Source organism: Notechis scutatus, chromosome 2 (genome assembly GCF_049901735.1).
Source record: "Notechis scutatus isolate UNSWTSFEM ecotype Mainland chromosome 2, rNotScu1.2, whole genome shotgun sequence".
NCBI lineage: Eukaryota > Metazoa > Chordata > Lepidosauria > Squamata > Elapidae > Notechis > Notechis scutatus.
The window spans coordinates 159,675,214-159,702,243 of NC_142010.1; the positions used below are offsets into that span (position 1 = coordinate 159,675,214).

General features: G+C 44.1%; 1 protein-coding gene across 2 annotated transcripts in view; it reads right to left on the reverse strand.

The window, feature by feature from the left end:
* Positions 1-482: 482 nt before the first annotated feature.
* HACL2 (2-hydroxyacyl-CoA lyase 2) overlaps positions 483-27,030 on the reverse strand; it is an 85,950-nt gene continuing 59,402 nt past the window's right edge. For both annotated transcript variants that reach the window (XM_026679651.2, XM_087957100.1), the window contains 10 exons: positions 22,049-22,148; positions 21,606-21,703; positions 21,238-21,374; positions 20,936-21,070; positions 20,638-20,752; positions 20,319-20,488; positions 18,603-18,673; positions 18,399-18,470; positions 14,905-15,010; positions 483-1,617 (listed from right to left, as the gene is read on the reverse strand). In XM_026679651.2, the coding sequence (XP_026535436.1) occupies positions 1,439-1,617; positions 14,905-15,010; positions 18,399-18,470; positions 18,603-18,673; positions 20,319-20,488; positions 20,638-20,752; positions 20,936-21,070; positions 21,238-21,374; positions 21,606-21,703; positions 22,049-22,148 (1,183 nt within the window). In that variant the 3' untranslated portion in view covers positions 483-1,438. The remainder of the gene's footprint in view (positions 1,618-14,904; positions 15,011-18,398; positions 18,471-18,602; positions 18,674-20,318; positions 20,489-20,637; positions 20,753-20,935; positions 21,071-21,237; positions 21,375-21,605; positions 21,704-22,048; positions 22,149-27,030) is intronic.

A 27,030-nucleotide genomic window follows, 5' to 3' on the forward strand; every position in this document is an offset into this window, starting at 1 on the left:
CTGATCAAAAATACTGAGTGATGAGAATTGATATCCTGAGCCCATTCACCGATATAACTTCAAAGAATTATACTTGAAACCAAGGCAGACTCCCCTCCAAAAAAAGTGGGGCAAAAGACATGAAGCTCATCCAGAAAGCTGCTTTGCTAAGCATGTTTCTTCTCAGCTGGTAAGGAAATAATGTAAGTGTAAATTGCACTGTCCTTACAGTATGCCCTGAAGATGCATGCAGAGCAGGTTTGTGCTATGTGATTGTCCATGGAGCTCCAATCACCAACATCAAGGAAATCATTATAATACAAAAATGTTAATTCTATATCTTAATTATATCCAAAAGGTTGACAAACATTTACTGCAATTCAATCAAGAACCACTTGGGATTAAATTCTACTAAATTTGGAAGATGTGGTTCTGTGTAGATTTATTTCAGAGCAAGCTATGCCTATCTGTACTGAAATAGTATAGTTCTATAGAAAAATAAGTGAAGATTATTGATTTTTATTTGATGTCCAATTTGTATTCAATACATTCCTTAAAGCACACTATAAAAATATATAAATCATTAGTAGAATCTGGGTAAACTACAAATATGTATCACATTATATATTAAATTGTATCAATTGAGCAAGTTGTCAAAATACTTTGGAAATTAAGAGCTATAAAACTTCAAAATATGCAAAACACATATAACTAGAAATGTCTAACAAAATCACTCTCAAATTTGGTCAAACTATAATTATTATACATTTTTTAAAAAAATTCAAAGCTCATTATATTTACTCATGCAGATTTAATAATCCAAAAGAGAAAATAAAACTGATCAATTGATTTTGTTCATTTAAGTTGCTTTGACAATTATATTTATATTTTTCCAGCTAAACTTCAAAAACTAATTTAACATATTTTCAAACTACAACTTTAGTTCTAATTTAATTTGAATATATGGCCATGTATTATTTTTATCACAAGGTATTTTGAGTATTCACTGGATTATATTTGCACTATCATTCTATTGCTAATATACTTTCTAGTTTTTCATATTCTCCTGAGAAATAGATTTTTTCCACACTGTAAAATAATTAAATTTCCTCCTTATCCATCCATGCTTTTTCCATTAGACATAGTCATTTTTTCTGATTGGCAAGTCAGGATTAGTCAATGAGGGTTACCAAGCTAAACATATCATGTTAACAAAAAGGAAAGAGCCACCAAATTAAAGCTACTTTCACCAACAAAAATAGAAGCAAAGTGAGACAACAGAAATAAACATTGGCAGAAGGCTTCAAAGCTTACTAAGTATTAACAATAGCTAGCGATTTTGGCTCTCAGGATGACCCAACCCCTAGCTTAATGACAATTCAACAGAGCCAGAGCCTTCATGCGAAGCAGAGGTTCTACTCCTTATGTAATTCTCAGATACTGTGGCCACAGCCACAGTCTACATAGCAATGGAGCCTTCACGGAAGGTTGTTTTCCCAATCAATGCATTGAGAAGGACGGGCTGTCCATTCCTGCATTTGGATTGTGCTGTCCGGATGATGTCATCCATTTGGTCCTCATTCTGGCGTGTGAGCAACAAACCTTTTCCTCCTAAACCTTCCACCACCACATGGTAATCTGCAAAGAAAAAATCATCACTCATCAACATGGGAGAAAGCATGTGTTGTGCAAATCCCACAGGGAAACGTCTGAGAATTTAGATTGGGAACCAAGTTGACAACAGCTCCTTCCTTGACAAGTTTTGCTACTGCAGGTCAGCTTTAAATATCTAGCCACAATAATATAATAACATCTAACTTTTATTAGAGGTTTTAAGCATTGCATAAAGAAAGGGATGGAGAAAGGAATTTGTAGTCATCACTCATTGTGTCAGATCCGTGTATCTGCCATTCTTCAATGGAAGAAGAAGAGGGGGAGTTGGTACAAGTAATCCTTTTTGATGTAACCTGAATAACTTAAGTCTTGTATTTAATCTGTATAACTTGCACAACTAGGGACTGGAGCCCAGATGCCTGGAAACTTGTCACCTCTTGGAGAGATAGCAAGAGGAGAAGGAGCCATAAAAATTCCAGCTCCGAAAGAAACTTCCTGGGAAACCTCAACTACGATCCCAGAAAAGGGGGTGGGAATCAACATTTCTTTGTATTGACGAAATCCACATCAGAATAAGGGGAGAGGTTCTAACTCCCTTTATCTATGCTGTATGCCTGGAGGCATATTAGACCCTGCTTTGACTAGTACCTGGATAACTTCCTTCCAATAAATAATTCCTTTTGAAATACCCAGCTTTCAGAAGTTTGTTCTTATTGTTTGAAGGGGAGAGAGTCTGGGCCTTACATAAAGAAGGATTTGCAATAGTGGTCAACCTGGAGAGGAAAAAAAAAATATCCTTCCAAAAAAGAACTTCACTCTACCGAGGGGACCCTGCAAAAATGTCTGAATATAGCAAAGGAGCAAAGGGAAGCCGAATGCTGGGAAGAAACTTCGACAACTACCCAGCCAGATACTGGCTTTGTGTATCCCATCAAAGACATCAAAGTTGCCTGCAAAAATCCCCTGAAGTCCCGATGGTCTATAGGCATTGAAAAGAGAGACAGCTGGAATGGAAGAACCAAGTGAATAATCCTCACCCATGGTAGCCATAAACCCAGGTGGAAAATGGAGCTGGAGGCCCTTTCTGGGCAGGAAGAATGGGTTGAGGACAGACTGGCAGATGACTGACTGAAACGGTACAGAAAGCATCTCGTGAGGAAAGCCCTGGAGGCCTCAATGTGCGGGATGAACCAGGTCACCAACGAAGGAGAGCGAGTGAACCAGAAATTGAGAGAACCTGAGCCATCACCCCTGATCCAGCTGAGAATGATTGAGCAACGGAACAAGTCGGAGGACCAGCAGCAGTGCCAGGTATGCGACCCCTTGCCGTTCCAGAGCAGGGGATTAACCCTGGTCAACCCAGAGACATAAAACTACAGAGAAAGATCCCGCCCTTGGGGGTGAAATTCGATGGGGACCCCCAGAAATTGGGATTCTTTCTGGTGCAAGTCCTCACCTATATGCAAGAATATGGGCGGAACTTCCAGACCCAGGGGGCCTGAGTGTGAGTCGTCAACCTGGCCCTAGAAGGAGCAGCTGCCAGATGGATGGTAATCCTCCACAATGTTAACTCCCCAGAGCTGAGGAACCTTGATCAATTCATGACAACCCTATGCCACCACTTCGAAGACCCCCTCACCAATCGAAAAGCCCGCAACTGCATTAGGGTCGTAAAGCAAGGTCGTTGCCCTGAGGAATTTCACAACCTGGCCAGCTGAGTTGACTGGCCAGAAGATATCCTAATCTGTTGGTTCAAAGATGGACTCAATGACAACCTGTACAATGCCTGCCTGGCCCCGTGGAGCTCCAAACCTTCTACATAAATGGTACCTGATGGCAGAGGAGGTGGAGATAGACATGTAACCAGTATCGCAGTGGCACGGTTTGGAAAAGATCCCCATCCCAGGGGAAGCGGGAGTTTGTCAAACCTCAAACCACCATGACTACAAGACCATCTGGCTGTTTTAAGTGTGGAAAGGAGAATGCTGTTCAAAAACTCTGCCAGAAAGCCAGACCACCCATTGGGGGGGAACCCTGGAAAATCCAACCTCTGAGGAAAAGAAACTGCTCTGAGAAGCCGAGAAGCCATGAGGTTTCTGTCCCCTGCAAACCCAGAGGAAGAACCCCCAAAGCCCTGAGGAGACCTGAGCCAATCTGAAAGCAATCTGGAAGATGACCCGCTGGTAAGCGACCCAATCGAACCACTCACTCTACCCCCAAGACTGTTTATCCCCAGCCGAGGGAAGGGGAAGGAAGTTGCAGCGCTACTGGATTCGGGATGCACCTGGTGCCTAATCAACCCCTCCCTAGTAGGGAACTTGGGAATCCACCTAAGGAAAATGGAAAACCCCATTGCTTTCTGCCAATTAGATGGAATTATAGCGAGGGCGGGGGAGCCAGCCAGTTTTGCCACAGAACTGTTGAAAATAGAACTGGGGAACCATAGTGAGATGCTCACGTTCATTGTAGCCCCAGGAATGGAAGGGCCACTAGTCCTAGGACTCACATGGCTACAGAAATGGAATCCAAAAATAAACTGGAAGAGAGGAACCGTACAGTTCCAGAAACATGTAGCATTTGCAAACATCCCAGAGGGGGGGAAAGAAAGAAAAGAGAACAGAGAACCAGCCATGACTGGCCAGCCGGCTGAACCCATTAACATCCCTAAAGAGTACCAGGATTTAGCCCAAGTATTTAGCAAGGAGGCTTCTGATGAACTCCCACCTCATCGCGCCACAGACTGCACCATTGAAATCCTACCAGGGGCTAAACTTCCAAAACCGAAAATGTATTGCATGTCCCCCAGAGAATTAGATGAACTCAGAGCATTTAGCGATAAAAATCTAAAAAGGGGTTTCATCGAACCTACCCGACCAAAAATAGCCGCAGTATTATTCCACAAAAAGATGGATCCTTACGCCTCTGTGTGGATTTTCGTACCGTGAACACCATATCTGTGGAGAATATGTACCCACTCCTCCTCATGAAGGACATGCTAGCTCACCTCTCTAAAGGATTTTTTTTTTCAAAGTTAGATTTAAGAGAGACATACTACCACATCAGAATAAGAGAGGGGGATAAGTGGAAGACTGCGTTTAACACCCCACTGGGGTGCTACCAATTTAAAGTGCTCCCTTTTGGACTACAAGGAGCACCTGATGTATTTATGCAACTAATTAATAAGGTTCTCCATGATTTTTTGTACAAAGGGGTTCTGTTTATCTCAATGACATTTTAATCTACATCAAAACAAAAGAAGAGCACAATAAAGTTACTCTGAGCAGTTCTCACAAAACTCCAAAATGCCAAACTATATGCAAAACTCTTTATATGTGAGTTCCACCAAGAAAAAATTAACTACCTGGGATATAGAATATCCCATGAGGGAATAGAGATGGACCCACAAAAAGTAAAAGCTGTCATCGATTGGGAGCCGCCCCATACTTGCAAACAACTGCAAAGCTTCCTGGGTTTTGCAAACTTTTACCATCAGTTCATTCCAGCTTTTGCGAATATCATCCTCCCCATCACAAACTTGTTAAAAACGAAAGGGCGGGGGGAGAAGCCGAAGCCAAGGCAACCCCTGAACAACCATTTGTCATCCAAGCAGACACTAGCGATGTGGCAGTTGGAGCAGTTCTACTCCAAGAAAATGGACGTGGACAGTTACAACCATGTGCTTATACTTCCAGGAAACTGACAGAAATCGAGCAAAGATGGGCCATATGGGAGAAACAGGCATATGCTGTGTGATGAACACTCCTCACATGGAGACATTTCCTAGAAGGGAGCCAAATCCCCTTTGAAGTCTGGACCGATCATAAAAATCTAGAAGCCCTGAAAACTCCACGTAAACTCTCAGAAAAACAAGCAAGGTGGGCTCAATATTTTAAACATTAATTTCACTCTCAAATATTCCCAGGGGGAAAAATTTCTTGGCAGATGCCCTGTCTAGGAAACCCCAATACAACAGCAAAAAGATTGAAGTTGTAAACCCATGATCCAACCAACCCAACTTGCAGCCAAAGTAATTACCCGAGCGCAAGGGAAGAAAGAACCACTGATTGACAATGCAACAACTTCCAAATTTAAGGAGGCACTACTTTAGGACGACTGGCTAACAAAAACATTTGCTTACTCAAAGATGATCTAGCCTGGGTAAAAAACAAACTTTATGTCCCTGCCAGCCAGAGAATGGACCTCATGAAACGATGCCATGACTCAAAAATGGCTGGACACTTTGGACCCTGCACCTCATCAAAAGACAATTCTGGTGGCCATCTCTCAAAAAAGATATTGAAAGCTATGTTGCTAGATGCGCTGCTGCAAAAAGAAGACAAGGAAAATCCCCTGGGCTTTTACAAACAGTGGCAGAACCTTCAGCACCCTGGAGAGAGAGATCTCTATGGACTTTATAGTGGAGCTCCCTGAAAGTGCAGGAAATACTGTTATTTGGGTTGTAACTGACCTTTTTTCAAAACAGGTTCATTTTGTACCCTGCCAAAAGATCCCAACAGACATTGGCAAAGATGTTTTTAATACACATTTATTGCCTCCATGGAGCTCCCCAACAGATTATCTCAGATAGGAGTTGTACAATTCACATCTACATTTTTGCAGGCATTTTTAAACCTATTAGGCTCCACCCAGGGGTTGTCCTCGTCCAATCATCCAGAAACTAATGGCTTGACAGAGAGAGCTAATGGTGTATTAGAACAATATTTAAGATGCTTTATTAATTACCAACTGGAATGATCTTCTTCCTTTTGCAGAGGTAGCATACAATAACTCAGTCCATAGTAGCATGGGGTTCACCCCATTCCAAGTAGCCACAGGACCCCATGCCAGAACTACCTACCATGGAACCTGAAATTCCCTCCCTTAAGGAGTGGATAAATAATTTGCAAACCACTTGGCCAGTGGTCAGACTAGCTAGAACAGCCTTCAAAGCTCAAGCGGACAAAAAATGCTGTGATCCTAAACTATTCAAAGTCGGGGACTGCGTATATTTGTCTACAAAGTCCCTAAAATCATTGCAACCCTCTAAGAAACTGGGACCGAAATTCATTGGCCCATTTTCTATCTCCAGAATTATTAATTCTGTTAGTGTAGAGCTTCTACTTCCCAAAACACTAAGACAGGTTCATCCAGTATTTCACTGCAGCCTACTCAAACCAGAGATCACTTCAAAACTTCGACCTCCCCTTCCCACACCTCCAACTCCCTATATGGTACATGGGGAACAACATTTGGAAATTAAAGATATCCTTGATTCGCACACTTACCATTGATCCACACAATATTTAATAGCTTGGAAACACCTTCCCTCCTCACAAAATGAGTGGGTAGCCAACGACATAGCACCCACATTACTACGGAAGTTCCACCTGAAATACTCTCACAAACCATCCTAAATTGTAAATGGAACACATGTTTATGTCTTCCAGGTGAATTTCTTAATTTTTTGAGGAGAGCAATATGTCAGATCCGTGTATCTGCCATTCTTTATTGGCTGCCTCATTTCGTATCCATTCAAAGTTTCCATTATATAAAACATAGCTTTGAGACCAATCCTCATACACTGCTCAAAAAAATAAAGGGAACACCAAAACAAGACATCCTAGATCTGAATGAATGAAATATTCTTATTAAATACTTCGTTCATTACATAGTTGAATGTGCTGACAACAAAATCACACAAAAATTATCAATGGAAATCAAATTTAGCAACCCATGGAGGTCTGGATTTGGAGTTACACTCAAAATTAAAGTGGAAAAAAACACTACAGGCTGATCCAACTGTGATGTAATGTCCTTAAAACAAGTCAAAATGAGGCTCAGTAGTGTGTGTGGCCTCCACGTGCCTGTATGACCTCCCTACAACACCTGGGCATGCTCCTGATGAGGTGGTGGATGGTCTCCTGAGGGATCTCCTCCCACATCTGGACTAAAGCATCCCCTAACTCCTGGACAGTCTGTGGTGCAACGTAGTGTTGGTGGATGGAGTGAGACATGATGTCCCAGATGTGCTCAATTGGATTCAGGTCTGGGGAACGGGCGGGTCAGTCCATAGCATCAATGCCTTCGTCTTGCAGGAACTGCTGACACACTCCAGCTACATGAGGTCTAGCATTGTATTGCATTAGGAGGAACCCAGGGCCAACCGCACCAACATATGGTCTCACAAGGGGTCCAAGGATCTCATCTCGGTACCTAATGGCAGTCAGGCTACCTCTGGCGAGTGCATAGAGGGCTGTGCACCACCCTAAAGAAATACCACCCCACACCATTACTAACCCACTGCCAAACCGGTCATGCTGGAGGATGTTGCAGGCAGCAGAACGTTCTCCATGGCGTCACCAGACCCTGTCACGTCTGTAACATGTACTCAGTGTGAACCTGCTTTCATCTGTAAAGAGCACAGGGTGCCAGTGGCGAATTTGCCAATCTGGCAAAAGCCAAACGTCCTGCATGGTGTTGGGCTGTAAGCACAACCTCCACCTGTAGACGTTGGGCCCTCATGCCACCCCCATAGAGTCTGTTTCTGACCGTTTGAGCAGCCACATGCACAGTTGTGGCCCGCTGGAGGTCATTTTGCAGGGCTCTGGCAGTGCTCCTCCTGTCCCACCTTGCACAAAGACAGAGGTAGCGGTTCTGATGCTGGGTTGTTGCCCTCCTACGGCCTCCTCCACGTCTCCTGATGTACTGGCCTGTCTCCTGGTAACACCTGCATGCTCTGGACACTACGCTGACAGAGACAGCAAACCTTCTTGCCACAGCTCGCATTGATGTGCCATCCTGGATGAGCTGCACTACCAGAGCCACTTGTGTGGGTTTTAGACTCCGTCTCATGCAACCACTAAAGTGAAAGCACTGCCAGCATTCAAAAGTGACCAAATCATCAGCCAGAAAGCATAGGAACTGAGAAGTGGTCTGTGGTCACCACCTGCAGAACCACTCCTTTATTGGGGATGTGTCATGTCCCTGGGGGAGACTGACTCTGAGGAAGAGGAGGAAGAGCCAACAGGGAGTGGGAGTGTGGCTCCAGAGGTGGTGGAGGAGGCTGGGGAAGGGCAGAGGCCGGCTGAGCAGTCAGAGGAGGATCCAGGCCCATCCCCTATCCATCCTAGGTCACGCAGGGAGGAGAGGATCAGGGAAAAGTGAGGTCTACTCAGGAGATTACCATGATCCTCCTTGTGGCTTGCAGGTGGGAGCTATGTATATAAGTTTGCAACTGTGCAGTTAGAATTTGCAGGAGTGAATTTAGTGTTCCTTGAAAGAGGTTTATCTTTGCTGGCGTTCTTCCCATGGATTCTCCTCAATTATTTTCCTGGAGCTTATGAATAGTTATCTTGGCTTGCTTCGGAACTCTCGTCAATGCTGTTTGGTTTTCTTTTTGCCTCATTATTTACTTTTGTGACTTTAAACTGTACCTAATAAAACGGTGAAGTTAAGTTGAAGGCCTTATTGGACTTTGTTTTGGGTTTTGGATTATTTTGAGAGACTACGGGTCATCACATTTTGACTCCTGCCACCCTTTCAACTTATTTTTGCTTTTTGTGGGGTGACCATGGATCAGCTCAGAGCAGAGATTGCCCAGTTAACCCAGCAAGTGGCTCTTTTGACTGCACAGGTGGCACAAATACAAGCTGCCCGGCCACGTTGAAAATGCCCAGTGGCAGTGCCAGATAAATTTGATGGTTCGCTGGCCCAATTTCCAGCATTTTTTGGGCAGTGCCAGCTGCCTTCGGTCTGAGGACTTTCCCACTGACCGGGATAAGGTGGGGTTTTTGATTAGTTTGTTGTCAGGCTCTATAGCACGTTGGGCGACGCCTCTGCTGACCCAGCCCAACCAGGTGTTGGAAAATTACGCCGAGTTTTGCCGTCAGTTTCAGGCCATGTTTGAGGACCCTGTTTGAAGCCAAACAGCAAACAGACATTTGAGAGAGTTGAAGCAGGGGCGTGGCTCACTCATGGATTATATTGCTAGTTTTCAGGTGGTTGCTCTGGATGTACAATGGAATGAGGGAGCACTATTAGACCAGTTCCAGGAGGGTTTGTCGTCGGAGCTCCTGGATGAGTTGGCACGCATTGAATGCCCTCACACCCTTCAGGAGCTCATGCATTTGTGTCTTCGTATCGATGCTAGACTTCAGCAGCGACAGGTACAACAACTGACAGAGACCGTATCTGTTTCCAGCAAGACGGCGCCCTTGGTGGAAGTACCTTTGGAGGAACCCATGCAGTTGGGGGCTGGCTGCCCTCGCCTGACTCAAGTAGAAAAGAATAGACGTCGTCTTGATGGTTTATGCCTCTATTGTGGCAATCGAGGCCATTTTGTGGCCAAGTGTCCTGTTAAGACATCCACAGCAGCGATACCTGCAGTGGCAGGAGACGAGGATCATTCGGCCTATGGAGGTCTGCAGGTCGGGGTGTAAAGTCCATAGGCCCGCTATCTTCACCAATCTTGGCATCCTCGTCACCTTTGACATCTTCGACATCTCTACCACAGTCGCTATTGGTGAAGCATCTTGTGCTGCCAGCAAGTGTGTTCGTGCCTGGTGTGGGAGTGGTGGAGATCCCAGCTTTGATTGACTTAGGGGCCACAGCCAATTTCATGGATGCTCATTTTGTCAAGCAGTGGTTCATTCCTCAGCAACAGGTTTCCCCACCAGTAATGGTGGAGACGATTGATGGTCGGCCCCTTTGTTCGGGACCTGTGGTTGCTGCAACCAAACCCCTTTGCATGCATATTGGGCAGCATGTGGAGGAAACCGTGTTTTACGTTGCCGCAGTGCCTCATTTTCCGGTGGTGCTGGGTTTGGAGTGGTTACAGGCCCATGATCCACAGATTGTCTGGTCGTCTGGAGCTGTGCAGTTCCTTGATAAGAAATGTGCCAACCATTGCTTGCGCTCCTGTACAGGGAGTGTGGCTACGCCCGTGGACCTGGATCTACCGGCGGAGTTGGTGGACTTTGCTGATGTGTTTGGGGAGGAGGGGGATCAGTTGCCTCCGCATCGGGCGTATGACTGTCCAATCGACTTGTTGCCCGATGCAAAATTGCCGGTGGGTCAGATATATTCCCTGTTGGAACCAGAGTTGGCTGCATTGCAGGATTTTATTGACAAGAACCTCCGGAAAGGGTTTATCCAGCCTTCTACCTCCCCATTGGCTGCACCGGTGCTTTTTGTGTTGTGATTACTGCAAGTTGAATGCAATCACAGTGAGGAATCGGTACCCGCTTCCCCTCATCCCTGAACTGATTGAGAGGCTTTGTCAAGCTAAGATCTTTACGAAGTTGGACTTGCGTGGGGCCTACAATCTGGTTCGCATTCGTGCAGGGGACGAGTGGAAAACAGCTTTCCGGACGAGGTACGGGCATTTTGAGTATACCGTGATGCCTTTTGGATTAACCAATGCCCCAGCTGTGTTCATGCATTTCATGCACAATGTTTTCCATGATTTGTTGGATCAATTCGTGGTCATTTATTTAGATGACATTTTGATTTACTCAGACTTCCTGCAGGAACATTGGCAGCATGTGTGGCTGGTGTTGTAACGTTTGCGTGATAACCACCTGTTTGCTAAACGTGATAAGTGTCAGTTTGCACAAACCACAATTAACTTCTTGGGACATTGTATTTCACCTGCTGGGGTGGAAATGGACCCGGAAAAAATCCAATCGTTGCAGGAGTGGGAACCTCCACAGCGGGTTAAGGATGTGCAACAACTGTTGGGGTTTGCAAACTACTACCGCACATTTATTCCCTGCTTTGCTGCCTTGACTGCTCCCCTTTCTAATCTGTTCAAGAAAGGGGAGAAGTTCCATTGAGGTGCTGAGGAGCAGGCAGCTTTTCAGACATTGAAAGTCGCCTTTGCTTCTGAGCCTATCCTCAAACACCCTGATCCAGGCCAGCCATTTGTGGTGGAAACAGATGCTTCCAATGTGGCTGTTGGTGCAGTGCTCCTCCAGGCCTATGCTCCTGCAGGCACCTTGTTCCCGTGCGCTTATTATTCCCAGAAGTTGTCGGCTCCAGAGCGCAACTATACGATTTGGGACAAGGAGCTATTGGCGGTTAAGGTTGCTTTTGAGACATGGTGGCACCACCTGGAGAGGCTTGTCACCAAATCGAGGTTCGGACGGATCATCGCAATTTGGAGCATCTATGTACAGTTTGGACACTGAACCAGCGTCAGGTGAGATGGTCCTTATTCTTTGCTCGATTCGATTTCCGGGTGACCTATGTTCCAAGTGGAGGGAATCAATGCACCGACGCCCTATCTCAGAAGCCCGAGTATACCCAAAGGGAGGATAAAATCTTGCCCTGGAAGGTGATTCCGTTGGAGCGGTTTGCGGCCACCAAGGAACCTGTGAACCTCCGAGTGAGGATGCAGGAGGCGCAATGGCAGGACCCAGTTGTGGCAGCTCAATGTCGAGAATTGGATGAGAATGGGAGACAAGAGACTCCTTGGGTGTATATTGGGGACCTGTTGTGGTTCTATGATCACATTTATGTGCCTAGAGGTCCTCTTTGTGGCCTTATCCTACGTCAATATCATGATAGTCTGGCGGCAGGACACTTTGGGGTGTTCAAAACACTGCACCTCATCTCTAGGACATTTTGGTGGCAGAGACTTAAACATGATGTGTCGGGATATGTGGCGTCCTGTGGGATCTGTCGCCAAGCCAAGCATGCTCCTGGTGCGCCCCCTGGTCTCTTGCAGCCCTTGCCCACACCAGAATGACCGTGGGGGGCAGTTTCATTGGATTTCATCATTGAGTTACCACCATCGAATGGTGCCACAACCATTTTGGTGGTGGTGGATATGTTGACTAAAATGGCCCACTTTATTCCGTGTGCAGGTCTTCCATCGGCCAAGATAACGGCTCAATTGTTTATCTCCCATGTTTTCCGGTTGCATGGGTTACCAGACCGCATGGTATCAGATCGGGGGGTACAATTTACGGCACGCTTCTGGCAGACCCTACTCGCGAAACTGCAGGTTCAGGCGTGTCTGTCATCTGCTCATCACCCCGAAACTGATGGGGGGACAGAGAGAGTGAATGCTATTTTGGAGCAGTACCTCCGCTGTTTCAGCAATACTCAACAAGACAATTGGGTGGAAGTGCTGCCGGTGGCAGAATTCACTTATAACAATGGTCAACATGCATCCACCCGTGTGTCCCCTTTCTTTGCTAATTATGGGTTTCATCCACGACTTTTCCCTTTAGCCCCATCTGATTCCCCAGTTCTGGCAGTGGATACGTTTTTGCAGGAGTTAAAAGCCATGCACCACATGGTCCGCGATCAACAAAAGAGAGCCAAGGAAGACTATAAACGGTTTGCAGACCGACATCATCACGATGTTCCTCCTTTAGTGGTCGGCGATTGGGTTTGGCTCTCTACTCGATATTTACCAACGACGCGACCATCAAAAAAGCTCGATCACCGTTACTTGGGACCTTTTCCGGTCGAGGCGGTGATCAATCCTGTGGCTTACCGTCTCTCCGTGCCACGGACCATGCGTATCCATCCTTTTTTTCATCGTTCCCTGTTAGTCCCTGCCTTGGCCAACAGTCCACATCGACCAGTTCCATCACTGCCAGCCCCAGTAGCCCCTCTGGGAGAGGAGTACGAAGTGGATAGCATCCGAGATTCACACCAGTTGCGGGGCTGATTTCAGTATTTGGTGGCATGGAAAGGTTATGGACCAGAGGACTTCACCTGGGTCGATGCCACTGATGTTCATGCTTGTTTGGTCCAGAACTTTCACCCTCAGTTTCCTCAACGTCCTCGTCTGCCTGGTCCCAGGGGAGGGGGCCCTGCGGGGGGGATAGCCTCTGGTGGAGACTGACTCTGAGGAAGAGGAGGAACAGCCAACAGGGAGTGGGAGTGTGGCTCCAGAGGTGGTAGAGGAGGCTGGGGAAGGGCAGAGGCCGGCTGAGCAGTCAGAGGAGGATCCAGGCCCATCCCCTATCCATCCTAGGTCACGCAGGGAGGAGAGGATCAGGGAAGCGAGGTCTACTCAGGAGGAGATTACCATGATCCTCCTCGTGGCTTGCAGGTGGGAGCTATGTATATAAGTTTGCAACTGCGCAGTTAGAATTTGCAGGAGCGAATTTAGTGTTCCTTGAAAGAGGTTTATCTTTGCTGGTGTTCTTCCCATGGATTCTCCTCAATTATTTTCCTGGAGTTTATGATTAGTTATCTTGGCTTGCTTTGGAACTCTCGTCAATGCGGTTTGTTTGGTTTTCTTTTTGCCTCATTATTTATTTTTGTGACTTTAAACTGTGCCTAATAAAACAGTGAAGTTAAGTTGAAGGGCTTACCGGACTTTGTTTTGGGTTTTGGATTATTTTGAGAGACATCACAGGATGTCTTGCTAACTGCCTATGCTTTCCACCTGTTGTCTATTCCATTTGCACAACAGCATGTGAAATTGATTGTCAGTGTTGCTACCTAAGTGGACAGTTTGATTTCACAGAAGTGTGATTGACTTGGAGTTACATTGTGTTGTTTAAGTGTTCCCTTTATTTTTTGAGCAGTGTATTTACAATCCATTGCAGTTGGTTGTGGTTATGTTATTATCATCTATGTGCTTTGCAACTGGTACACATTTGTAACTGTTGCAGCATCCCACAATCACATGATTGCTATTCACTTGCATCCAAACCAGCTTGCAACAAGCAGAGCTAACAGACCACAGAAGTAAAATTGCAAGTTATGGTCATATAATGTTTTTGCTTAACAACCCAATGGAAAGTGACATCATAAGCCCATTATGGCCATGTGAGCTTCTACTTAGTGACTGCAACATTTAGCAACAGAACTGCTGGTCCCAATGTTGGTCATTAAGCAAGGATTACCTGCATCAGATTCAGTTTTTATTGAATAAACAAGCTTTATAAGTATTATTTATACATTATAAATAATACAACCTGTAAATACTCCAAACAAGGATACACATACTCTCTATATTATAAGATGGAAAGCAGAAGTTTATCTTTGTAGGTGCTTAAAAACTTTTATCAACTTGGTCAAAATACATGGTATACATGAAGCCAGCCTGGAAATGTGAGATCTTGGTATTCATTCTAGTTCTGATCCAACAGATGTACTTAGCATGGATCAGTCCATTTGAAATCAGATCAGAAATTTGTGACAGAAGCAGGATTTGTTTCAAGCCAAGGAGCTGTACAAAATGCTCTTTTGCTGGTCCTTCCTGAGAGCCTGGGCTCTTTTGCCCTCACACTACCTGTATTTCTAGATAGTATAAGGCACATGAAATTATGCAGGCTATTAACTCACCTAAGTAATCCAGTGCACAGGCTACATTGCTACCCAACAAGGGCACTTGTTCCCTGGAAATTTGAGTCCAGCAGGCATCATTCCCCACAAGCGCAATAACAGGTATCTGAAAGAGTGGAATAACTATGTTAAACTGAAAAAGTGATTGAGGAAGCTATTCTCTACTCCAGTAGTCCCCAACCTTTCTGGCTCTGTGGACCAGCCACAGCACTGTTGGGCAGCGGGGGATGATTTCACACACATAACCTAATCCCATACATGCGCAAATGGACCTCTGCATGCTCAACTGCTGCTTACGCAGCCCAGTTTCTAATGGGCCATGGATTGGTAGCCAGCGGTGAACCAGGGGTTGGGGACCTCTGCTCTACTCTACTCTTGACTTTATTTGATTAAAATTGTCCTCAATGCTGAAAGACTCTTGGGAGCTTACAAAAAAAAAAAAATTAAATTAAACACAATACCCAAGAAAAGTGCTGTCTGCCAAAAAGTGAACTGAAGATAAGGTGTACTGGAATTATCCAGGTTTAACTTGTTGGCAGAAAGTAAATAAGGTGGGAGCCTTGCATATTTCTGGAGGAAGAGTGCTCTACAAAGTGGAGAAATATCTACTGCCTTATTCAGATCCCTATACCTCTTGAGAAGGGGAGACTTTCAGCAGGTCTTCCCAAGATGACCAGACCAAATAGGAGGATTCAATTGTGGAAAGTCATCTCAAGATGTATCCCAGTGTTGTTTCTGTACATGATTTTAAAGATAATTACTCCTGTGTTTTCTACTGGGGCTGTTGGGTCTTTTGGTTTAATCAGGATGTTTTGGAGGACTTAAATTGGTTTGTATGCTATGCTGATGCCATGAGGTTATAACAGTCTGTTGACTCAGCAGCCCAGAAGAAAAAACAGGAGTCATCTACAACAGTGGTCGCCAACCGGTGGGCCGTGAGAAAATTTTGGTGGGCCACAGAGAAATGTCCTCCCCAAAACACCCCCCCCAAAAGCAATTAATCCAGGCTGTTCCCTGGATTATGGCCCGCCCACCCACTGGCCCCCACCCTTCGGCCAAGCACAAACCTTGAAAAAGCAGCGCAGCCCTTGCTGGCCAGGACGAGGTAATGGTGCTGTTGCAGCAAGAGGGGGCTGGTGGCACAGGCGGGCTGAAGCGGCGATGGAGATGGCTGGAAGATGCAGGAGCGCCACACTACTTGCATTTGTGCGGCACTCCCGCACCTTCCAGTTTGCATCTCCTGGCCTGGGCTCTTCTTGATGGCCATGGGCTGTAGAGATGGCCCAGGGCAGGAAAAGTACCGGCTGGTGGTGGTGGGAGGGGGCGGAGTGGGCAAGTCTGCGCTCACCATCCAGTTCAGAGGTCCAGAATGGGGTGTTGGCGTCATCAGTTTCCTCATCCCTCTTGGCGCTCTGCTGGCCCCCCACCCCAGCCATTGCTGCCCAGGGAAAGCACACGAAAAGCGAACAGAAACATAGCTCTCACTGGGGCAAAAGAGCTGAGATCGAGGAAGGCACAGGCAAGAGAAGACGGAAGCTGCCACCTTTGAAAAGCGTTGCTTTCTGTTGCCTGTGTCTTCCGATCTCCGGTCTTTTGCCCCAGTGAGAGCTACATTTCTGCTCGCTTTCTTTTCTTGCAGGCGGGCAGCAGAGACGTCAGGGCTAGTCTCCCCCCTCAGCAAGCCAGGCCTGGAGGAACGCGAAGAATTGCGGGCAAGCACCGGAGAAAGGTGTGTTGGAAATGCCAACACACGTTTCCAGCGTGCTCCTCTCTGTCCTGAAGTAGAATTGAGTGGAGGGAAGGGAGCAGGGGGAAGGAGAAGCCCAGCTGGCTTTCCTTTGGCATGGGGCAGGGGGAGAGACCAAATGCACAGACCAAAAGAGTGCCGAGGAAGACAGGCTCCTAACAACCAGCCTGTTTGTGCAGGCAAGAGCTCGAGTTTTTCTGGGCTCGACACCCCCCGCCCTTTGGCCTTCACACAGGGAGGGACCCTTCTCTGCTGGGAAGCGGTGGGAGAAACCTGGAGCTTAGCCTTATGTGGAGGCCGAAGGGGAGGAGTGTTGCCTGGTTATTAGGAGCCCGTCTTCATCGGTGCTTCCAGCCCGGCTCTCCTTCCCTCCTGCAACTCCAGGCACCCGCACCTGGCAAAGGAGGGAGAGGTTTCCTCTGACTTGGGGGAGATATGAGATGGCTCTGCTTTTCTTCCATTTGTGGGGGAGCCGGTTCCTCCCCATCCAGATTTTCCCAGACCCCAGGCACCATGTGGCTTCCTAAATCCTCCCTCTTTCCCCCCCAAAAGATGAGAGAGACTCCTCCTTTCCCTTTGCTCTGCCCCACAGTTATGATTAAGCATTTACAATTTTGTTATAATTAAATAAGAATTTTAATATTGTATGTATATATATATATATATATATATATATATATATATATATATATATATATATATATATATTTTTTCTTAACTTTTCATGGGTATTTATATGTATGGTATTCAGCTTTGTTGGTATTTTCCACGTCATTTAAAATGCTTTTAAAGCACTACTTTAATGACGTGGGAAAATACCCGAACAAAGCTGAATACCATACATACATACATACACACAAAATTAATTTTTTAAATATTAAATTTATATTTAATATAAAAAACATTTTTATATTAAATATATTATCTTTAAAAAAAATGTATTAGTGGTCCTCGGGATTGAAAAGTATGAATTTGTTGGTCTCTGAGGTCCAAAAGGTTGGCGACCCCTGATCTGCAACATACAGTATAAAACTGCAACAGCCACCACATAGAACAGACAGAAGACTAGCAGAATGCATCCATGAAATCATATAGTATTCAGAAGACAAGATGAAAGTTATTTAATTTCACAATTAAAGACTCGTCAGACTTAACCATGGTTTCAAGTGGGAAACCATGATAATCTTAGATCAGGGATGTCAAACTCGATTTCATTTAGGGTAGCACCAGGGTTGTGTTTGACTTGGGGAGGTGGCCAGGTGGGTGTGACCATCTTGACAGTGTGGCTTAAAAAAAAACTTGCAGGATGGTGGAGTGGGCTTCCCATTTTGACACTCCACCCCCACTGTTGCCTCCATGCCATTGCCTTCCACACCACTCTCCACTCCACAAAATGGGAAGTCCTGGCTGCCACTATAGCCAAACTGCTCATTCGGTGTTTGGGCTGGAGCAACCCACTGCCACTGTCCTTTGACAAGCCCCCTCAATTCCATATCAGTGCTGTCCTGCCTATCACTGTCCCCGACAGCCTGTTCACTTTCCACCCACCCAGCTCTCCACCCAGCACCCACAGTGAGTTGTCCCTGCAACTAATTTCCAGTGTTGAGATGTCCTGCAACAAGACGGAAGCAGGAGGTTGGCAGAGGGGACTTGGCAGTGGCGAAAAGGCCTTCCACACCTGGCTGCGCCAAGCTAGTGGTGTCAAGTCATCCTAAAACTCCTAGAACCTGGGCAAGCTGATAGTTACCCTGTGTCGCACAAAAGTATCAAATTCCATAATGCTGAATCCAAGAGAGCCATCTCCATATAAGATCCACACCTGTTTACAATTTAAAAAAAAAGATGGAAGAGTTAGCAGCTAGAAAAAGAAGTTGTAAAACGGACCTAGCCTCTTATTTGCTTTTCCATTACTTAGTTTCCACCCTTAAGCTTCCCTCTACAATATACTAACCTCTGAGTCTGGCCTGCAGAGCTTGGCTCCTAGGGCAAATCCACCCCCAACTCCCAAAGTTCCAAAAGCCCCTACAATGAGATGAAACAAAGAAATAATGATTAAAGAAACTGCACAGGTTGTGTGTACCGATTCCCAAATAGTAATTCCTTGACTTTCTAAAAAGAAGTGCATTTCATCTGTTTATGATTGCTTACTACACACTGTATCTTTTTCAGCTTCGTTAATATCTGTCATGATTGGTATGTTACACAGAAAGGAAGGATACACATAGATTAAAACAAATCAACAAACTAATTCATGCCTCTATAACAGGACAAGATACATACTGGAGTTAATTTATTGTACTAGAAACCTAGCCTGTTTTACCCACAGTTTAGTTAAGCCATAAATTAATTACTAATTAAAGAAATATGCTTCTTGACCTGGTAAAAATATGATGAAAGATATGGAGAAGAATGCTAGAATTGTAGAATTGTTTAAGATCGTTGAAAAACGTTTATTTTATACTACTCACTATTTATTATTTTTTACTACTACTATTCAGACTAAAAATAATTTGAGGACTGATTCTTAATTGACACTCTAGTGCAGGGGTTGCCAACCTTTTGGACCCCAGGGACCACCAAACTCATAATTTTAAATCCCGCGGACCACTAATATGAATTTTGACTGATGGTGGCTTGCTGACATTTTCCCAGAGTCTCTGCAGAAAGCAGCAGAGACCCTGGGAAAATCCCAAAAAAAAGTCTGCAGGAAAATTCCCCACCCTGTTTTCCTGCCGATCAATCATTCTTTATTTGGGATCACAGGATACTGTCTTTAGCTTCATTCTCAGGGGAGGGAGGGAGGGAGAGGGAGAGGGAAAGGGGGAGAGAGAGAGAGAGAGAGAGACAGACAGACAGACAGACAGACAGACACTTTTGGCTTCATGCAAGGAAAGCAACAAAAATCTTTCTTTCTCTCCTCCAAACTCCGCCAGAAATGAGTCTTTGTGAGACTTGTCATGCCGGCGCAGCCTCTTGGAACAGGATGCCTTGCAGGGTCCAAAAGACTTAATTTCTGGCAGAGTTTGGGGGACAGAAAGAAAGACTTTTGCTGATTTCCTTGCGTGCAGCCAAAAGCAGAAGAAGAAAGAAGTGGAAAGAAGTAGCCCGGTGGCCAGGCGAGGCACGTGGGGCAAGTTCCCCCCTCCGCTCTTTCCCTCCACCCCTCACTATCGTGTTGTTTGCAATGCAAGTGATGCAAGCCTTGTGTTCCAGTGGGTCACGTGGGTAGCACAGCCTTGTGTTCCTGCGCAGCCTGGATTAATTGCTTTGGGGGTGCCATTTCTCTGCAGCCCACCAAAAAAATGTTGCGGACCACCAGTGGTCCGTGGCCGACTGGTTGACGACCACTGCTTTAGTGTAATGGTTTTGCTCTCTTTTGTGTGGTCTATTTCTTTGATCCATGTGGTAATGCAGCGAAGATGAAGAGCCCAAACTTCATCTGATACTACCTGGGGGATAAACACCGCTGTGGGTTGGGAGATTTTACTGAGTGAGAATTGGATGCACGTTTGGAAACCAAAAATATATTTTTGGATATTTTCGAGGATGGAGCATGTCTCCTGTTTCAAAAGCAGCTGAGTACAAAGTGGAAGGCTGTGTAATGAAGTATGACCCCATTCTACATCATGAAAAACAATTAAGTCTAGACTACTGCTTTAGTTCATACCTGGATCCAGCCAAGATAGTGGTCCCCTTGGCTTTATAATATAGGCAGCACTTGCTACAAAATCACCTCCATCTGCAACTAGTAGACTGTGTTCAGGAAGCAAGTAATCTACATGATGCAAGAGCTTCAGTGGGTTAAGATACTGTTCTGTCCGTTCTTCTGCCTTCTCTCTGGAGATCACAAACTGATTTGAGACATACCAGTAGATAGACATACTTTTGATATAGCAAAGTATTATTTAAGAGTAACGCAAATAAGAAGTTTCTGCAAGCCTTGTACTACATATGGACACATACAAAAAGTACCATTTATTTATTACCTGTTTGTTTTCTCCTTCCTCTGATCAGCCTCCTTCAAACTTATTACCCAATCCTGAGGACATGAATAGCCTTTCAGCTTTTGGTTTAAGCACACAAGGAACAATGCAGCATCTCCTGTGTAAAACATAATTGAAGGTGTTATGCACCCTCTTCCAATGATCCTCTTTCTCTGATCACCGGTATTAACAATGCATGCATTAAGCATCATCTTTTTATTGTTGTCTTTTCTCACTATATCAAATCCCTAGGAAATGTTGCTCACATCTCTCTTATTGTTGCCTTGAACAAGCTCCTCACCTTTTATGGCTATATTTGGTATCCAGTGAAAATATGCATTTTTAAACAGTTGCTCCCGATTCCTGTTAACAGCAATGATTTTGCTGTGCTTACTCAAGGTGCGTCCATATGACAGGCGAAAATCACAGACGGTGCCTGAAAAGGAAAAAGAAGATATAAACAGAAGACAATTGTTAGATAATCATCATTACTATCAAAAATATCTGCTAACCTCCCAATTTCCCAAGATTGGCACAATGTTTTTTTGAAAGTCCTCTTCAGCAAAAGAAAAAAACCTAGTACAAAACTCTCAGCTGAGCTACCTGCTAGAATAACCAGATCTGCCTCCTTGAGAGCTTCACGCCGATTTTGACGAATGTGCAATGGACTGTTCTTTCCCAGCATGCCCCGAGCCATGCCTCCTAGGAAACATGGAATCCCAAGTTCTTCTAAAGCTTCTCTGTAAGAATATGCAGGGGGAGGAAAAGTTCAGATATCTTTGTTATCTCTTCTCACTTCTGTCTACACATCTGAACACATGCTCATCACAGATCCTGTAGTTCCTCTTTCCCATCAATGGATTAATTCTATTGAGCAAGGATATTGTGCCTCAGAGTCAGTGGCAGCCTAATAGTAGATCAATATTATATTATAAAAGGAATCTCAGTCTAGGGCAGGCAGCATATCTTACCTAAGCTTGTTTGCTGGGATTGGAGGGAGGGTCACTTGACTGCCAAGCAGTATGACTGGTTTCCTAGCCCTGCTGATCAGCTCCACGCACTGTTGCACCTGCACAGAAGTATGCCCAGGAAAAATTGTTCACAGCGAAAGTCAATGATTTAGAGCAGCAACCTAACTAGTATTAATTGTTTATGTGGATACAGTGATGAATAATGGGGGCAATGAAAGTGATAGTAATCCAAGGCTTTACTGATAAAAATGGAAATTATATTTTCTGCCTTAAGTTCATTCCCTTTTATTAGTTTGCAATCTCAACGAAGACATTAAATGCTGGAACGATAAGAAAGCAGAAGCAAAACAAAATATTAACAAATAATGTTTCCAATATCCCCTCTTTGACTTTGATTAGTTTGACTGGAATCTGAAAATATTTACTTAAAAAGGAAGTCTCACCTGTGCCTCTGTGGCTTTTGGCATGCTCACTGGTAGAGGTGAAAGGTCTTGTGCTTCCCAAGCTCCAGCAAACAGGTTTCTCAAATAATTGCGCAGAAACCTAGTAGACAACAGAGAACTGAAACAAAACCACTGCCACTATTATAGCTGCATGGTACAAGAAAATGTGGCCAAAACCATAGAAACTGAAGACTGTGATTTTTTTATTGCCCTAATTTGTAGTGCTTACCAACTACCAAAAATGCTCAAGAACTTAATAACAGTAGATAAACTAGTACAATCCTCCTTGGTTGGTATATGGAACTGGGTCAACAAATTGCTGAATCTCATGACTTAAAGATGCTGGGGGCCGGGGTAGAGAACGAGGCACCATCAAAAAATCCTAAAAGCTGCTCAATCGATTGTCATATTATATAGACATCTTGTCAGAGTTTGCAACAATCCAACAAGTACACAAGTAAAGAATTCAGCAGGATTCATTTATAGAAGAAACTTCTTTATATACAATATAAAGTATGATGCATGTATACAATACCCATGCAGCAGAAGCCAGAATCAGAACTAAAAATCCAGAAGTCATAATCACAGAAGATACACACACACACACACACACACACACACACACACACACACACCAGTCAAGCTAAGCCACACCCAGGCTCCGAGCTGTCTGTCATGGCTCACAATAGATCTTGTTTCTTAGTCACCAAACAGTTCCCATTGGCTATCCCAGCTCACAATTTCTTACACGCCTGCCTTTATAGACTCCTGCCTTTATAGACATAAAACCAAATAACTTAATATTCTTACCATGGTGCACTCCACCCAATGGCTTGGTCATTATATCTGCCAGATTGTCTTCTGAAGAACAGTGAAGCAAGCTAATCAAATTACATTTGATGGCTTCTCTTATATTACAATATTTAATATCCACACACTTGCTTCTATTTTTTACTCTGTCACCTGTTGCCATTTTAATGCAAGCAGCATTATCCCCAAACATTGTTACAGCTTCATTTACTTTTATGTTTAAATCCTTTAACAATTGCTCAGATAGAGCAATAAATTGCTGCTGCCAACTAAGAAACAGAATCTGTTGTGAGCCATGACAGACAGCTCGGAGCCTGGGCATGACTTAGCTTGATTGATCTGTATATATAAGACTTGGTTTGTCCTTGCAATCTTTGCTTGTGATTATGACTTCTGGATTCTGAGTTCTGGTTCTGGCTTCTGCTGCATGGGTATTGTATACATGCATCATACTTTATATTATATTGTACATGTATATAAAGAACTTTCTTCTATAAATGAATCCTGCTGAATTATTTACAAACCAACTCATAAACACACACACACACACATACACCAGCCAAGCTAAACCACGCCCAGGCTCCGAGCTATCTGACATGGATCACACCAGATCCTGTTTCTTAGTCACCAAACAGTTCCCATTGGCTATCTTGTTGTTATGGCTATCCCAGCTCATAATTTCTTACACACTGACACATCTACCTGTCATTGACTGGTTTACTTTTATTTTTGGAGTGAGGCTGCTTCATCTGTTGGTAATTATTCTATCACATGCAACATTTGGAGCATAAATTGAATACAATACAAAGAATTTGAATTTGAATCTGTGTGTTTGAAATGAGAAAGATTTTGATACTCCCGCTTTATAAATTTCTATTGAAAGCACCAGTTGATATGGTTTTCCGTATGTGTTAAGAGAAGCAATGAGGGCCAATATTCATGGAAAATAGTTGGTATTTCAAACAAAATACCAAACATATCATGCTAAAGAAAACTTCAGCAGCAACATGAAAAATGCCAAGCATCTATGAAGCAAAGAATTAACTGCCCAGTAAATGCACACATATATACATAAAAAGAGTGGTATGGTGACTCAGACACTGGGCTTATCTGCTGGAAAGCTGGCAGCCCAGGTTCAAGACCCAAGTGTCATGACAGGGTGAGCTCCTGTCCTCACCTCTGCTCTTAGTAATCTGAAAGCATGCAAATGCAATAGATAAATAGATAGCACCTTGGTGGGAAGATAACAGCGCTCTGTGATGTCATGCTGGCCACATGATCTTTGGACAGCAGTGGCTCAATGACTTTTATGAGCATCATCCCCTTTAGTCAGCAATGACTAGCAGAGTAAAATCCACAGGGACGTCTTTATCTTTTTACTTATATAGATAAAAAGTAGGTATATACTTATATACATACATATTCCATCCTGCCCCGCTTGGTCCTCAGAGGCATTGGGCATGTTATGCCAACATACTCAGTTCCATTCACTCCTTCCCATCCCCACTCCATCCCCATTCATTTATTTATCTTTTGACAAGCTCAGGAAGTCAGGGTAGAGAAGGCAGCTCCCTTGCTGGGCCACGTGGCACAATGAAAAAGAAGAAATTCGATCACTTTGCTTCTGTTGTAATCCTTTCCTATCCAGCCAGCATAAACTATAACAATTTCTCCTTAGCTCCACCAGCACTAGTTTTATGGTAGTGGTGCTAAAAAGAAATTGTGCCTATTTTGGTTCTTTGCAAGCCTTTATTCCCCAGCCAGCTTACAGGTGAAACTCGAAAAATTAGAATATCATGCAAAAGTTCATTTATTTCAGTAATGCAACTTAAAAGGTGAAACTAATATATGAGATAGACTCATTACATGCAAAGCAAGATAGTTCAAGCTGTGATTTGTCATAATTGTGATGATTATGGCTTACAGCTCATGAAAACCCCAAATCCACTATCTCAGAAAATTAGAATATTACATGCAATCAATAAAACAAGGATTGTACATAGAACAATATCGGACCTCTGAAAAGTATAAGCATGCATATGTACTCAGTACTTTGTTTGGGCCCCTTTTGCAGCAATTACTGCCTCAATGCAGCGTGGCATGGAAGCTATCAGCCTGTGGCACTGCTGAGGTGTTATGGAAGACCAGGATGCTTCAATAGCGGCCTTCAGCTCTTCTGCATTTTTCGGTCTCATGTCTCTCATCTTCCTCTTGGCAATGCCCCATAGATTCTCGATGGGGTTCAGGTCAGGAGAGTTTGCTGGCCAATCAAGCACATTAATCCCACGGTCATTGAACCAGGTTTTGGTGCTTTTGGCAGTATGGGCAGGTGCCAAGTCCTGCTGGAAAATGAAGTCAACATCCCCATAAAGCTTGTCTGCAGAAGGAAGCATGAAGTGCTCGAAAATCTCCTGGTATATAGCTGTGTTGACCCTGGACTTAATGAAGCACAGTGGACCAACACCAGCAGATGACATGGCTCCCCAAATCAACAGACTGTGGAAACTTCACACTGGACTTCAAGCATCTTGCAGTGTGTGCCTCTCCATTCTTCCTCCAGACTCTGGTCCTTGGTTTCCAAATGAAATGCAAAAGTTGCTCTCATCAGAAAAGAGGACTTTGGACCACTTGGACCAACAGACCAGTTCTGTTTTTCTTTAGCCCAGGTAAGACGCTTCTGACGTTGTTTGTTGTTCAAGAGTGGCTTGACAAGAGAAATACGACATTTGAAGCCCATGTCCAGGATCTGTCTGTGTGTGGTGGCTCTTGATGCACTGACTCCAGCCTCAGTCCACTCTTTGTGAAAGTCCCCAACACTTTTGAATGGCCTTTTCCTGACAATCCTCTCCAGGCTGCGGTCATCCCTGCTGCTTGTGCACCTTTTTCTTCCACACTTTTCCCTTCCACATAACTTTCTATTAATGTGCTTTGATACAGCACTTTGGGAACATCCAACTTCTTTTGCAATTACCTTTTGAGCTTTCCCTCCTTATGGAGGGTGTCAATGATGATTTTCTGCACAACTGTCAGGTCAGCAGTCTTTCCCATGATTGTGATTCCTACTGAACCAGACTGAGAGACCATTTAAAGGCTCAGGAACCCTTTGCAGGTGTTATGGCTTGATTAGCTGATAAGAGCGGGACACTTTCAGCCTGGAATATTGAACCTTTTCACAATATTCTAATTTTCTGAGATTGTGGATTTGGGGTTCTCATGAGCTGTAAGCCATAATCATCACAATTATGGCAAATCACGGCTTGAACTCTCTTGCTTTGCATGTAATGAGTCTATCTCATATATTAGTTTCACCTTTTAAGTTGCATTACTGAAATAAATGAACTTTTGCACGATATTCCAATTTTTTGAGTTTCACCTGTACTAGAATTCAACATAACACAAACACAAGCAATAGAACATAATGACACCAGAGTCTTGGATTTTAAAAGAGCTGCTTTTAATAAATTCAGAGAGAATTTGGGAAAGATTCCATGGATGAAAATCCTAAAGGGGAAAACAACTCAAGAATCTTGGGAAACTCTGAAAAGTACAACCATAGAAGTCCAGACTAGCACAATTCCACTGAGAAAGAAAAACAAGAAATCCAAGAAGAAACCAGCATGGCTGCACAAAGATCTCTCTGGCAAATTGAAAGAAAAAAAGGACAAGTAGAAAAAATGGAAAGAGGGACATACAACAAAGGCAGAATATCAGCATATAGCCCGAATCTGCAAAGACAAAGACTTGCAACAAAAGTCAAATATAATAAAAAAAGTTTCTTCCAACATATAAATAACGAGAAAAAAATCAAGGAAACAGTTGGTCCACTAAAGAGAGAAGATGGCAAGGAAGTAACAGGCAACAGAGAGAAAGCAGAACTGCTTAACTCATTCTTTGCATTGGTCTTCATGCAAAAAGAAACTATAGCTCAACCCACCCAAAACATAACTGTAAAAGACAGACCAGAAATAAAAGTTAAAATAAGCAAAAAAATAGTAAGAGAACACCTGTCTGATCTTGATGAACACAAATCACCAGGGCCTGATGGATTACATCCCAGAGTTTTAAAGGAGCTGGCAGGTGTTATCTCAGAACCACTGCACCATATCTTTCAAAAATCCTGGAGTTTTCGAGTTTTACCTGTAAATCAGTAGTGATTTACGAGGGGTGGGATT